At 40.1% G+C, this 15727-nt stretch overlaps 1 protein-coding gene across 1 annotated transcript in view; it reads right to left on the bottom strand.

Moving 5' to 3' along the window:
• The window catches only part of ACSS3 (acyl-CoA synthetase short-chain family member 3), a gene marked incomplete at its 5' end in the record, with an annotated part of 63918 nt that overhangs the window by 29242 nt on the left and 18949 nt on the right, over nt 1-15727 (bottom strand). The window contains one exon of the mRNA XM_009695891.1: nt 2219-2370. Coding sequence (XP_009694193.1) covers nt 2219-2370 — 152 coding nt within the window. The remainder of the gene's footprint in view (nt 1-2218; nt 2371-15727) is intronic.

Genomic DNA, 15727 nt, shown 5'->3' with positions numbered 1-15727 from the left:
ATTACTAATTCTTAATGCACCTGGAGACTGCAGACACTTAAACATGTAAAATAAATAAAAAGTATTTTCAGGTCTTCTGATTTTTCTCCATTGATGTGTTTTGTTTGTTTTCCTCCCCGAACAGATTTTACTTTGGTCATGAGAATCCAAGCACTGGAGGTTTGGGTGACAGAGCCAAGAGAGACACAGAATACAACTGCAGCTCAGCTTCTTCTCACAGTGTGGGATAAATTCGATTTATCTCTGTAAATCAAGTAGTTCTTTGTATACTGGAAGCTGGCATTGGCTACCAACTCTGTACCTTATCAATAATTGTCTTTTATAACAGGATTTTTAAAAAGTGACATTGACCTTTATCAGTTTTTTAATAGAATTTTTCAGGAATGAAATGTGCCATGGTGGAAACCTCTTTCAGGACTGCATTCCTGGACGTGTGTTTTGGAGTCTCTAGAGTAAGTAAGGATACATCTTAGCCCAGGTATGAAAGACGTCTAATTTCAAAAATTCTGCAGCATATGACAGAGAAGAAGGCATCATAGATCAAGTAAATGAACTAAAACTAAGATTGATTTCAAACTGAAACAGACAGAATTCACTTGACCTTGGATGGAAAAGTGTAGCCAAGCAACACCCAAAAGCAAGGATTTTCCCAGAATGGAAATTGTAATCACCTGCTGGACTCCATTTCTTAACAACTGCACCTACTAGACAATAAATGCTGCACTAGAGGGTTTAGCAAAGAGAAGTCACGTACCAGGGAATGACATGGCCCAAAGCTGAGTGAATTATGAGACAACTAAATCTGCAGACAAATGGAGAAGCTCATTAACTAGGTACTGAATAGGAATGACGAACTACCTCTTTACATCTAGGGCAACAGATATCAGCAAGAAGACTCTTATCTGGAATTCTCATTTGGCCAGAAAACGTGACAACTTACAGAGTACGTTAGCAAATTTTCCATTAAATGAATACTCTAAAGACAAAGTCATTTTAGTCATTGCCTAAAAAATGCTGAGGAACAGCAATTACATTTTCTAGCATCTGAATCACTTTCTTGTCAATAAACATGACACAAGAACAGTGCATTAGGGTCTCAAACGAGCTTGTTTCTGATTTCAAGGAGGGGTAAGGATTGATGTTAGCACTTAAAACAGATGGAAGAAAGTAATGATGAACTTGTAATGAAAACTTCAGTGAGTTTCATCAGAGAATAAATCCACCTGACTAAAAAATAAAACTTTCCTGAGCAATTAAGAATGTGGAGGTCTAATGAAGCTACATGGCTTTGCACCTTCCCCTTCTCTTTCAACAAGTGTGATAAAAGATGTTCTTATGACTGAACACTGCCTATAGTCTGACACAGGCCTTGTTTGATGCTGAGCAAATTATTCAATGTCAAGATTAGATGTGGTCCAAAACTACGTATTTTGCATTTTTAGAATGTTTACCATAAGATACAGAAACTTGGTCTGTAGAAGTACTAAACATTCACAGATGTAAGTCAGCGAGAGAGGTATTTTATTAATATAACATAATTAACCACATAATGCTAAGAACTCTGAAACAGTGGTAGTTCAGTGGCTCAGACTAGATATTCAAAACTAATAGAAGACTTTGACCTTAATCTCTCTGTGCCTCAGCTTCCCATCTGCAAAATACAGATAATACTACTCTCTCATCTCACAGGGGATTTGTAAGGATGAACTCGGTCATGATTTTGAAGCATGCTAATAGTATAGTGATAAACACCTTAAAAACAGTATGAGATAGCAAATATCTCAGTCATGGAGTACATAACCGTAAACAATAGCTAAGTTATGGGGAGATAAACTAAACACTGACTAGCTGCTGATTAAACAAACACTAGAGATCCTGTGCACCCAATGAAATGAGAGGTCATGTGGGAAAACAGTACAGGATCATGTAATCCAAGACTGTATTACCGGGTATAAGCACAGTGGAGTAAAATCAAGGTTGAGCGAACAATCCTAACTCAGTAAGAGCTCTTAACCTTACAGCCGTAATCTTTTTAACAGCTTTCATCTCCTCCAAATTCTCAATATAAATTTACAAGCAAATACACGTACACGTAAATTGTCAAGAACACATTTAAATTCTGCTATACAGAGGTGGGCAAAGCCCCAGACACTCTGCTATTCTTAGTTCATCCAGCCTGTTTCTGTAAGAAACTGCTTCCAGTGTATCCTTAGTTCACCTTTTCAGAGAGTACTGCTTTCCCAAGGCTGCCTCAGGGTCCTGCTGACGGATTGCTCTAATTGCAGTTGGTGAAGTAAAGAAGGCAGCTACTTCATGCTCTGCTAGCACACGGAAATAGGCACCAGCATCTGGCGTTCCCACAGGCTTCCCCTATGGAGAGAATAATTTAAAATGTCACAGGATAAAAATACCTCATAATTCCTTGACAGTTCAAGGCTTCAACACATAACAGTAGTGGTAGTACAGCAACAGAAGTAATTTCAAGTAAGAATTTAAAGAAGGTTTTGTTCAAAATAATACTACCGTGAGCGTATTCACTTGCAGGAATAAATTCACAAGCTTCAGGCACAATCTCTTGCATGAACACAGCACATACTACCTGCTACTTAAAAAACAGGAGAAATGGACATGCGAACGAGAAGACAGCCACAAAGAGCTGCTATTACACTGGTAGCAGAAGGGGTCATGTCTGCATCTCCCCTTCCTGCGAAGCAGCCTGTAGAACACCCAGCCTCCCACTGAACTAGGAGTCTCCGGACACACTGGCACTGCAGCTACATCCCCATGCACATGCCTACAGGACATAATGCCAGCTTTTTCTTACCTAGAAACTTCCTCCTAATTCTGGAAAAATTCCTACTTAGCTGCTTACAACTGGCTTCTTGGAACATTTGTGCTGCTACCCTACATGAAGCCTGGAAGGAAGCTGAAGACCCCTTTTCTGGTTTAGAATGCTACCAGACTGTGCTCTGGTTTGTGGTTGCTTTTTTTAAAAAACTAAACACTGCCTTGAGCTAAGGGACATAGTCAAGAGAACTGTAAACAGAAGTAATCAGATGTGACAAATTGTCCAATGGTAAATAATAATAATAAAAAAAAATTCAAAAATACTTTTCTGTGGTGCTGCAAATATGCAAAGCAGTTGGCACAGGATCATATAACCACAACCTTACTGTTTGTAATTACCGCAGTGCCTGAACTGCTCCATACATATTCTGAAATTACAAAAAGATGATGTTAATGCGGAATGAGTTTTAGCTCTACAGGTATTGCTGTAACCTTTTTACTAGAAAGGTCACACTTGGAAGATGAACTTTGACAGAGCACACAGGTTAGGAGAGACATACACTTCATACCGCAAACACAGATTTGCCAATGCTTTATGCAAGAACCACAAACACAGAGAAAGTTTCACTACTGAAATGTCACCATCTCTACAGCAGTTCACCAGTTACAAGACAAATTCATACCTTCACAATCCTTGTGTAAATGCAAATTTGGAACAGACAGATTAATAGGTCCAGTGGAAAAAAAACAGCATACAAAACTCTAATACTTTTTCATTTTACCAAGATGCAAAAGGAAGAGGCATTTGAATACCTTGAAGAATTTGCTAAATTCAGTATTTTTATTCTGATAATGAGGCACTAGTGAAACAGTAAATACCTTTATGAAAACACACTCTAAGCAAGTTAGTTGCCCCATCCCAACCCAAAAAGTAGCATGCTGGCTGTGATGCAGGCTCACCGGAATTTATCCCTTCCTCTCTCTCCCACCTGCCCTCCCCACTGCAGTCTTCCCCAGGCTTGCTCTGCATCCCGTGGTGCCTGAACACTGGTAAGAGCACTGATGAACCATTTCGCAGATTTAAAAAACAGAGGACAGCTGAGGTTGGATACGTACCATTGACTTTGCAGCCCTATGGTGAGATACTGCTGGTGAGATGAGTGCTGGAGCAGAGGATCAGCATAACAGGAAAAAAAACACCAAAATAAAACAGGATGTACAATTGAAAAGCTGCTTTTTTTTTTTTTTAAAGGATGGAGCAGGTGATGAAAAGCAAATGGAGAGAAAATAAACAAAAGACAGTTCCCAGCCCAAGTAGTAGGGAGTATCACCAACACCAAAATCCCTCTTGTTACTAATAGCCTATCCTAAATTACCAAAAAGAAATTCAAAAGAATGCTATTTGCTTGCTGAAAAGGTAAGTTATGTCCTTTTTTCTGTCAGAGAATGCACAGTTCCCAAAGAAAAACCTTTCACCAGACCATCTTTAAGCATCATCCTTGCAGACTTCTTCATCACAACTTTCATGTGTTCGTCAATATTTATTCATTAACTTATTTATTCAAGTTGATGTCATCTCCCTTTAATGTCCACTGTATCTGCAGATCTGTAACCATCTGGTTAGGAGTTCAAGCCCACACCACTAATGCTAAAACAAATGGTCTCAGACTCTGAAAAATTCCAAATTTCCCTAAACTTCTCATGAACTAATTATGTAATTGAACTAGTATCAATCATCTTGGACATCAAAAAACTTAGCTGTGGAGCAATCTGAAATTGGTTAGTCTGCCAGTAATAACACAGGCTGTTATTTTTAACCAAAGGGAAATGTCCAGAGCCCACAACAGGGCTGTGTCTGGCCCTGTGCACAACCACTCTCTCCTCGGGGCTTGGCTGCCGGTGCTCAAGGCCAGGTTTGCAATGGTGCAGCCGCGTAACCGTGGATCAGACCGCTAGCAAAACAGCAGAGCTGTGAGAGGAGTTGAAAGGAGCCTCCTCTTCCTTGGGAGATGATTTACACTCAGGTCCTCACCCTTGGTCCCTGCCCAAGCTACATCGCAGCCATGCCTGCGCCTCACACCTCCAGCAAGCTTGAGCCTGAGCCTCAGCCTGAGCCCATCTTCAACACCAGCAGCTAAACCTTCAGGAGTGCGTGAGTAGGTGTGCAGGGCTCTGAGAGGTTGATATTTATATGTCACAGGTAAGCTACAGCATCTTTGGTCTGGAAAAGTAGCATTCTCAGATCCAAGAGAAAAAACAAACAAAACACAACCAGTGGAAGGAAAGGAACAGAAAAATCACCTGACAGCCGACAGGAAATAAGACCCAAAGAATAAGGCGACAGTTAAAATATTCATTTAGGAAAAAAAAAAAAAACAAACCACCACCCTGTCCTAGCTGTAAAACATTGTTACTGATTCTGCAGAAAAACTTCCCTGGTGCCTTGGCAGCTGTTCACAGTTTAGCAAATGCATAAACAAAAACTGACATCAGCAAAACAAATCTGAGACAGTGCAAATTAGTTTCAGGGCCCAAAAAACTACAAGTAAAATGGCCAGAGAGAGTTCTCATTTATTATACAAAAATTTTAAGTACTGCAAGATGCCATAAGAGGCTTATTATCACATGCAATTTTGATTTTTAAAAAGTTAGCAATATAAACAATAAAGCACAGGGTAATTGAATTCAGAATATGCTGACAGACTGCTGAGTCAGTTGGGGACTATGAGCAAATGAGATGCTTCCACTGGATTTCTGCAGGGATCAGTTCAAGACCTGTTGCTATTCAGTATTTGCATCAATACTGAAGATGAAAATTTATTTTACAAGTTAGTGGCAATAATATCTGTGGTTGGCAGGAACTGAGAGCATAGTAAACAATAACAAGGCAGTCAGAGAGTGATCTGCCTCACCCAATTTAAAAAAGAAAAGTAGAAACAGACATTTCTTCTATCAGCTAGGAGGACTGAAGTAGAAAATACTTTAATAACCTACCAAGAGACTCTGAGACAGACAGACAGATACGAACATCTTTCTGGAAGTACCTAGGTTTAGCATGTAATTTATCAGACGTCTACCAGCTGAGCAGACATCCTGAGGCAGAATGTGTTGATGGATAGTACATGATTATGAAAGAAGAGTCATAGTTAGTGCCACCATTTAAGGCTGAGCTGGCAAAAAACAGGAGAGTCAGGCAGTAAGAACAATCAAGTTCTCCTATGGAGAAAGTCAGAAGCCACCAGGATGGATGACTTGAGGAAGAAGACATATAAGAGGACCTATGCTAAAACAACCAACAATGCATCAGTAGAAGCCAGCAAATCCCTTTCTGTCTGACTCCTAACAACAAGGGGCTCTTCAATCAAAGATAAATGCAAAATTAAGAGGAAGAAATTTTCTCTGCATAGCAAATATTACACATGGAACTCATTGCCACTAGAACCTGCTGATGCCAAAGCACGCACAAAATCCTGACATACCAGGACTCAAAAGAATCTTTTCATAGAGGCATTCATCTTTCTGCTGCTGATCCTGCTGCCAAACCTCCACTAAAGACTTAAGATGATACGTCCTACTGAATTCACTCTACAAATACAATCAGTATGGATGATGGCAGAAAGATCACAAAACTGGCAAACTTCAGAGATAGTGCTTGCTGTATAAGCTGATGATGATGGCTTACAAAAATTGTAGAAAGGCTGGATGCCTTCAAGAACCGTGCCAAATGACAGTAATTTTAAACCTGTTGCTGTTGTTGCGTAGCCTGCAGATTTGTTGCAACAGCAGATTCATGTACCCTGGAGCATACCCTGCAGATTTGTTGCGGATTGGAGGGACCCCAGTGAGCGTTGTGAGGAAGGGTCCACGTGCACAGCAATGTCCTCCTACAGGTCTGTGTGGGACAACACCTCCTTTTCTGTCCCAGACCACTCAAATGACATCCTTAACGCATGGCTCTTTGGCAAGTGTGGGCATCTTCTTCCTTACCCTAGCTCCAATTCAAAGTCCCAAGGACTGGAACTACAATGCTGCCTTTTTCCTGACATCCCAGGATCACAGGTAGTAGTTAGACTTTCTCTTCATGCTGCTCTGTTGCTTACAGCTCGCGATCCCATCAGCAAGAGGAACCCAGAGTGGGCTGTGAGATTTCAAGTAGCTTATTTATAGCTAAAGTTTGTCATGCCTTGGAGAAAAACAATCCAGGACAGATTATTAAAAAACAAAACAAAACAAAACTTTGCTGTATTCAGAGGAATTCATGACTGTTTTCACATTCCTGACAACAGTGTACAGCAAGTAAAAATTGAAAGCACGTAGTTTCCATGGCAATTGTTAAAATGACAAGTTGTCACCTACTAAGTAATTTAAAAATAAACAAGTCACTTTAAGAAGCGAGGGTATGAAGTCAGCACAGTTTATATTCAATAGTGGTTATTCCTAGACAAAGGGGATGAGGTGTTGTTTCCCCGTACCTAAACAGCATACCGATACTCCCTAACCCAAAACCCATCATTAGGCAATCACTTGGGAAAAACTTGACCGCAAATTTATGAATATTCACTGTTAAGACAGTCTTCTGAGCAGAGATAAAATTATACACTATTCCTCTTTGTAAACATTATTTTTCTCCTTGTGTGTACAGAAGCCTTCCTTTTCTTCCCATTTTTAATTCTCAAAAAGACGACACTGATGTCATGAACACTGAAGACTCGACTGGTGCCATCTCAGAGAAAGAAAAATGGGAAATGTACTATTTTTGCTCTTACCAAGAGTAAAAATCACAAAGCACACATGTACATCAACCAGCTATTAATTCTGATTTTTCTTTAATACTCATTGTTAAAGAAACAGGATTCTTACTTTTTTTATTTTCCAAAACCAACACATTTTAAATTCAGAGGTGCCTTTATAATGATAATAACCATCTTGATCCGCATGCATTCACACAGAGATAAAACTTCACTGTAAGACAACTGTGTAGCAGAGACTGCTGAAGGAATTCATCACTTTCCTCCCCATTCCTTCTTGTCTTACTCTACACCTGCTAGAACCAAAACCTCTTCATTGATTGCAGTATTTATTTTAGCGATTCTCTTCTGCCAAATTCATGCAACAATTTTAATGTGGCCCAGTGTACCAGTGGTCAAAAATAGCTACTATAAAACTATCAAAATCTTTTCCTTATCTCTGAGAAACTGCCATTTTTCTCACACTGCTTTCCTCTTCTACTTAACTAGTGTGGTGGTGATGAGTTAATCCCTTTGGAATGAAGAACCTAATTAACATCTATTAAATGTTTAAACATTAATTAGACTATAGTAATTTAACGCTCAAGTTAATATGATATTTGACTCTACAAATGTGCATTTCTGCTACCAGGTGAAGTTTTTGCTCCTTGTTATTCAGAATATCACAGAAGTCAACCACGGTGGTCTCCAACCTTAAAATTCTATTAATTTAGTGGGAAATGACTAGGTTTTTTTCAGACAAACTAGAGAATAGAACTCTTGTAATTGCACTGAACTTGAAAAGGAATAAATACTATTTCTTTCTATTTTTTTTTTTACTATTTAATTTCTATTTTTCTAGTGAAAGACATTTATAACCGGAGTTCTCTGTTTCATTTTTTTGTAGAGATCCTGTAACCACTGAAGCCCCCAAAATTGCATACCAGAACTATACTGAGCATCTGCAGATGAAATAAAGATGGAGATGAGTTTTGAAAAGTATCCATCATTAGGTAAATTGTGCAAGTTATAAAATCAGCCTAGAAAAGAGCTCAATTTCTTTCTTCTACAAATTTCAGCTGAAGTCACACATTCAGTGTTGATACTCTCCGAACAGACATGTTATGTGTTCACTGCCTCCGAAATTTCTTGATTAAAAAGCAAAGGAACTTAAAAGAAGACCCTATTATTCATACAGTAGGATTCTAAAATAAGGTTAAAAAAAAATAAAAATCAAACCAATACTTTTTGACTAGTGGATAGAACAGTTGAATAAATCAACTGAAAACTGTGGATGATTAAATACACTTAGAAATATAAGAAACAGTCATGCACATGAGGGGGAAAAAGAGATTACTATCTATATAGGTACACTTACATAGCATGTAGGCTTATCTTTATGAACACCCATCTGCATATGGGAATGCACGTGTGACACACCGACACTGCAAGGATGAGCTCTTAGCAGCATATGCTGAGATTTCCCACGCTCCCACACATACAAATAAGAATTCAGCCTACAAACCCTTTAATCAAAACAGTTGACCGTTTACTATCTCATGTGCCGCAAAACCAGCAGTGATCCTAACTAGAGGACTATCACACACTGCAGTTAGCGATCCACATAGCAGCTAACCTGAGAAGGCGCAGCTCTGTGCTGTGCTTATCTATCTCTTAACTTTGCCCAGAAGACCTATTCTGTGTGAGTAAATCCAAGTGAAGCAAGAAAGCAAAGATTTCTAGCTTGTGTGGAGACCATGTATCAGAAAACTAACCTCGCATCTTGATCCATACTATCTAACAGAACAAACATCATCAACTATAAGATCAGCAAAGAAGAGATATTCTTTTCCTAGAGTATACTTCTGCTTCAAAAATCTTGAACGTACTTATTAACTCTGATTACCTATACAAATAAGTTACATTGCTGGGAAAGTAGATTCAAGATTGAAAAGCAGCATGTTAGTACTTAATTATATGTAGCTTACAGTGACATCCACACATCCTTTTAAGCCTTCATTTCCAGACAACAGAACAAAGTCAAAATAAGTAACAGGGTTTTTTGCTTAAGGATACTGAATTTCCAAAGATTTCACAGGGTCTTTACGTGCTATAAAGATGTAACAGCAAAGATTGTTACCACCTGACAGGAGAGGGACAAATGAGTCTTGTGGGATTTAAGAGTAGCACACAGATAGTTCTTCCTCACCCTTTTACTCAGTAAAAGGCAGGTGAAAAATGCACACTGAATACCTCAGTATGCAAAGCCATGCATACTTCAGTTAATTTTTCAGAGCCAAAGCTTATTTCTCTTGTTCACAGTGGTCTCTTCTGCCACCACAATAATGCAGAAAAGAGTGTCCAGATTGTTTCTTTTCTTCATGGGAAAAATGATCTTTTTATATGCAATAGAAAGAACATTGTGACGATCTCTTTCTTTCATAAGTAGCTAGAGAGCCTACATGACTTAACTCAAGATATTAAAACCAATCCCCAAATTATTTAGTGAACCTTTAGGAGTTCTCACAGATGTGTCCATGCTTGCCCTACAAAAATGAACATCACACAGGTAAAATCTGGCAAGCATGACCTCTGGGACGAGCAAAAGGTATAGGAGAGCTGTACAGTATGCACACATGTACGACAAAATATCACAAATCCACCTCTGCATCTGGAGTTATTTGCAAGTTCAAGTACACAAGTATAGTTCTTCTGGACATTTTTATCCATCCACACAATGTACGTATTTGAACACATGAACTGCAGTAAATTTAATGTACTCCCTTTTCCACATAAATATACATTTAATTACTAGGGAATCCTTCCTGCAAAACAGTCTACCTCATGAGTTTAACATACTCTTTCACTTACCTGTTCCTCTTGAATTCTGCCTTTTCTTTTTTTCCTAGGATTTTGCCCTACAGCTTTTGAACAAATGCGTTCCTCCTTTTTTAAAACTACTTGATTACTTTTAATTTGCAATGTCCTAGAAATAACCTTGCTTCCTAATGTCCTTCAGAACTTGTACGTGCACTAAGAACCAAGCGTCACTCCTGCAATCAGCAAGCTGACACTTGTCATTGACTCAAAAGCTTTCAGAAGTTCCATCGTGAGCTGGTTTGTAAATTCACAGAAGCAAGCGGATTCCACCAGATCAGCACATCAGAGACTCTTCAAAAAAGAGCTAAGCATAAGCAATACTCAAACGAATGGCTGATTTTTATTGCCATAGTTGCACTGTAGATATTCTCTGCATCATGTATTTCAATAACGCCTTCATTGCAAGCTTTCATGCCGAACACTGAAACTAAGCAAGTCAGTAAAATTTATCTGGACAGAAGGTACATTGAGATTCAAATTAAGAATAACCATTTGTTTAAGTTTTCTCCAGCTGCTGCAATCATTGGCTGGGAGCATTAAGGCATGTGAGCTTCTCTGTCTTAGCCGTTTAGGGGAAAAAACCCTCGTGCTTGCTGTTATCACTTTGTGTACGTTAATATTTAATAAAAAATACTTGTTTTGCAAACCTGCTTTTCTGAGACTATTGAAAAATCAATCCAATGTCTGGAAGCTAAAAAGTAAAGTTATTTGCCTCAGATCCTACAGATCACAAAATGATGTGGAAGAAAAACATTCTGACAAAATCTCATTTTCTATTTCATAGAACAACTTAACACACTACCCACAGTCTTTCCATGAACCAAAGAAAAAGTTAATATTTTTAAAAGTTAACCACAAAGTTAAAAGTTAACCACAAAGACAAGAACACATTCCAAATCACATTTTTAAGACCTCAAGATCTGCTTTGCTTTTCAACATCACATTTTGTTTCTTATTTTACATTTTTCTGTTACAAAGATGACACACAACAGGATTCTGTACAAAGCAGCATACAGAGGTGTCACGTAGGCACAATCTGCTGCTCTATGAGAGATTATCAGTCTTCTTCCTACTACCTGCCCTGGTAAAAATAAACTCCGTACCATGTGAAATATTAACACGAAACATGAATGTAAGCGTATACAGTGTCACAGACTTTGTTTACATATCAAGTAGTGAGGTGAATTAGAGCAGATTAGTAGATCAAGCCATTTAATGCCAATCTCTTCCATTTGATGTTCTTTGAGGTTTATACTAGACTAGACTTAGCCTTCTTCACTGGACCAAAAATGCAACTCCAAGTTTTCTGATGGAAAGCTGTCCTACAGATCTTTGCTCCCTTGACTGAAGAGACTTCTCTTCTAGGAAATGTCATGCTGTCCCTTTCATCTGCTTCATACACATGACAGCAGCATGTCTGTTCGCACATCGCCAGTAGACTCCATTGTGAAGTTTCTATATCCCTTGTCTTCCCTATCTCTGGTCACAGAACCAAAACATATGCCAGTGCCCTCTTGCCAAGAATGGACAGGATCATCCATGATGTCCTCAACGCCAATGAGCGTCATGAGAGATACTGCATACCCTTCCGCCCCACATAAGGTACCATAAGGTACACTCTGACAATGGTGCAGCACAGGCCTAATTTAATTGTGCTTTTACGGAATGCATAATGGAACCGCAATCTACATTTGGTCATCTGAAAGACACTGGGCTATGTCGGACAGACACTGTGCAAATGTTTCCAATACCTTCCAAATTCAGGGCATCACTTTCAGTCTGAATCACCTTTGAGGACATCTTTGAGACTGAAATGCTGAGCACAGCTTCTTCAGTACCTGTATGCAAAGCTGTCTGCTCTCTTTGTCATAGGTGGGGCATCCAGCACCGCACTTGTGTCAGGACTTTGCTCCTTCACTGAAGACAGTCATCAACTCACTGAGCATTCTGGAGTGCTTGGAGTGGGATGGGAGGAATGCCACTGGACATCAAAGTCTTTCAATCTGGCAAATGTTATGCAATGATAAAAAAGGAACAGATTCCCACTACTTCCCTCTGTCCTCAGTTTTCCCCTCCTCCACACTTGTGTGCTCCCCACACTCCCTTGTTGCATTCAAACCATTTGTTTTGGGTAAACATGGCTAATTCAACTATGCCTTACCACAGCCTGCAGCTCCCTTCACTTTACCACCTTTCTTGAGTGTGACTTGGGGCAGAGGAAGAGATAAGATATTGTCAACAACCAATACTTTAACCCCTAATTTCAAAGAAATGGTATCATCCTGAATGGTAATTGTTGTACAAGCAACTGATTGCAGGGCAGGGACAGGATCTGACATGTGGCCAGAAGTACCAGTACCACTACCACCACTGGGTAGGTCCTTTACACACTGCATTTGAGAAGAGGAAGAAACAGTGTGCCTGGGGTTTTGTGCAGAAGTCTAGGTGGGCTGTGCTATCAAGGCACGACTTATCAAGTCCACGACTTATGCAGTTTCCAGGACTGCGCCTGGCACGCAGGCAGAGCTGGGACCGGGCAGGTGGTCTCTGATGGAGCTTGTTCCTCCACAGAACTTCCCTCACAGTTCACAGTCCCTGGGGAATCGGGTCTCAAGGCATAGCAGCTCTCACAGTCAATCCAGAGTCTTGCACCACCTTTCCACAACTCTGCGACCAGTGCTCTAATTCTACCAGAAACCTCCTAAACACAGTCCCATGCTGTACACATGTACAGGAAAGCAGTACGCGCACTTACTCAGGTGGGCATCTGGACAACTGATTTCTCAGTTCCCATTGCCTGTTGTGGCAGAGAGGTGATGTCCCTGCATGCTGTCTCACAGGGGTCCTCTGGAGGCTGCAGGGATGTAGATGTGTGCAGCACTGTAGGCACATTTTTCCCTGGACTTTTCTCCAGGAATGTTGGTCCTGAGACTAAGGGCGTGGATGTCGCCATGAGCAGTGCGGTTGGTGGAGTGCTCTTCCCTCGCCTGAAGATCTGTTCAAGATCTCTGTGGTAGTGGCACATGCACTGTGCCATCTCTGAAGCACGGCTTTCCTATTTCATCAAGAACATGGTCTTCATCTACTTGAAATGAATGCAGCACTGCATGTCAGTCCTTTCCCACTCGGCAGCAGGTTTGACATTAGCAACAGGGTGGTGCATCAGTTGGAGATGCTTCTGGGCCTTCCAGAGCACATGCTGTCAAGCTTGAGGTTGCCCCTTGCTCAATATTCTGAGAAGTCAATGCAATTGTTGTCACTACTGCAAAATGCAGCAGTAGGAAAGGAGGAATAATTTTAATAAGGTTATAAGAAAGATGTTGTTCATAAAGGAGGAACAGTAAAAGAAATAGGGCTCATGAAGAGGACAGAAGTGAAAGCTTGGGAGAAATAAAGGAGCAGCTGAAAGTCAGAGCAAGCAGACATCTGGTGGTCATTATTAAATATAAAGTCGCACAGAGCATTTGGACCTTTCACATAGCATGAGAAGTACTTCAGAATAAGCTGGGAGCTCTTGACAGTTTTAAAGCTTTCTGTTGGCACATGTACTTTTCATTTGTCCTGGAAAACTTCACAGCAGTGTAGTCCCACTCATTGCATCCTACCCTTTTATCCCAAGTGCCAAAGCTTCTCTTAGCTTTCTCTCTAAAGATGTCATTCATATGTCTAAAACCACCCTGGGAATAAAATCAATACACAAGATCAGAGGACTTATTTCAGAACTGCAGTACTGCTGCGATTTGAAGTATCATGTAGACGGACCCCTAATGACCATTGCTTTTAGGCACTTGAGGATTCTTGAACCACTTCAAGATGTGCTTCTGCTTGTGAGAATCTCACTTGTAAGTTTATAAAGAGAGCAAACTTCAAGCAGTGAAGTGTACTTCTAACTTCCAAAACAGGACACAGCAACGCATAATCAGTTCTGCAGTGTCTGATGCAGCAGCATCCAAACAATTTTCAAGGCAACCTCACCTTACTGCAACTGCCCATGCTTCCTCAGTATCCCTGGGATTCAGAAACATATTTATTCAAAATTCAGGGACAATCCCAGTGTCAGCTACCCACCAATAGCAGGGTGTAAGCTGATAACAGCAAAGCACATCTCAATCAATACCAATTTAACTGGTTGTGCAAACATCAAAGGATTGTTTTGATAAAGTTTGTTCCTGAAAACAGTAACAATCCATTTCTGTTCTAGTATAGTCATCTTCAGTTGTATGGTGTAATAGCAGGAAGATGGAGAAAGTTTAATCGAAATATCCATTTCCTTATGCAAAACTTCTGCACCTATGATGGTCCGTAAAATGGTATATTTCCATCGTGTCATGCTGACTTTTCTGCTCCAGAAGCACTGGGTACAGGTGGTGCACTAACAATTGATACATTTACAATGTCATCAAAGCTTGTTTCATGCTTCTGCCTCTAAGACCGTTGAAAAAGACAGAAGAATTACTAGGTGGGCATCACACTGCACAGTGTTGGAGAAGTTGGGATATATCCAAAATTCCTAATGTCAGGTGAATGCAGACAACCAAGTCTCAGCATGCTTAAGTGCCAACAATGTCAGTGCTTTTACATAAAACATCTTTCTCTATCACCGATGGATACTGGATTCACTCCCTGAAGAATAAAGAAGATGGTTCAAGCAACACTGTATCTTCTTGCCTGGTGATTAGAGAATCAACAATAACTTCTGAAAAAATAACAATGTAAGGCAGTATGATTGCTTTTTTGATCATCAAAGTTAGGATGCAGTGGGCTACTCTAATTGGACTAGTCTCCTCTCCAGCCCACTGAGTTTCATCCTGCAAGAAGAAGGACCAAGCCCTGAATGTCATCTGAGTCTTGGCTCCAGGTGCCTCGAGTGGTAGAGGGAGGAAAGAAGAGACAAGTCTCCTTAAAAGTTCTGGCTCCAACCATAGAGCTCCCAATTGCCTTCAACTCAGATCCAGTAAGAATTTGTCATCTCCAGAGATGCAAAACACATCACACCCTCCTAGATCCAAAACAAATTGTCATCTCCAGAGATGCAAAACACATCATGCCCTCCTAGATCCAAAATAAGGGTAGTCTAATGGTCTGTGGCTGAAGCCTCAGCAACACAGGTACACTTCACCATCTGCGATTTCTAGGTCTGTTGTTTTGGAGTTCCTTGCCCTACTGAACATCACTAGTCACACAGATGAAGTACACAAGTTTCAAGGACATAAAGTAAGTTTTCCTTAAGAATTACTGTAATAGACAGGATAGTATAAACACTGAAGATACATACACAATTTAAACATATGTGGCACGAAGAATAGACAGGCATAAAAAGGGTCATCAGGATC

The sequence above is a fragment of the Cariama cristata genome, unplaced genomic scaffold (genome assembly GCF_000690535.1).
Source record: "Cariama cristata isolate BGI_N322 unplaced genomic scaffold, ASM69053v1 scaffold2192, whole genome shotgun sequence".
Lineage (NCBI taxonomy): Eukaryota > Metazoa > Chordata > Aves > Cariamiformes > Cariamidae > Cariama > Cariama cristata.
This window is presented reverse-complemented; position numbering and strand designations above follow the sequence as displayed.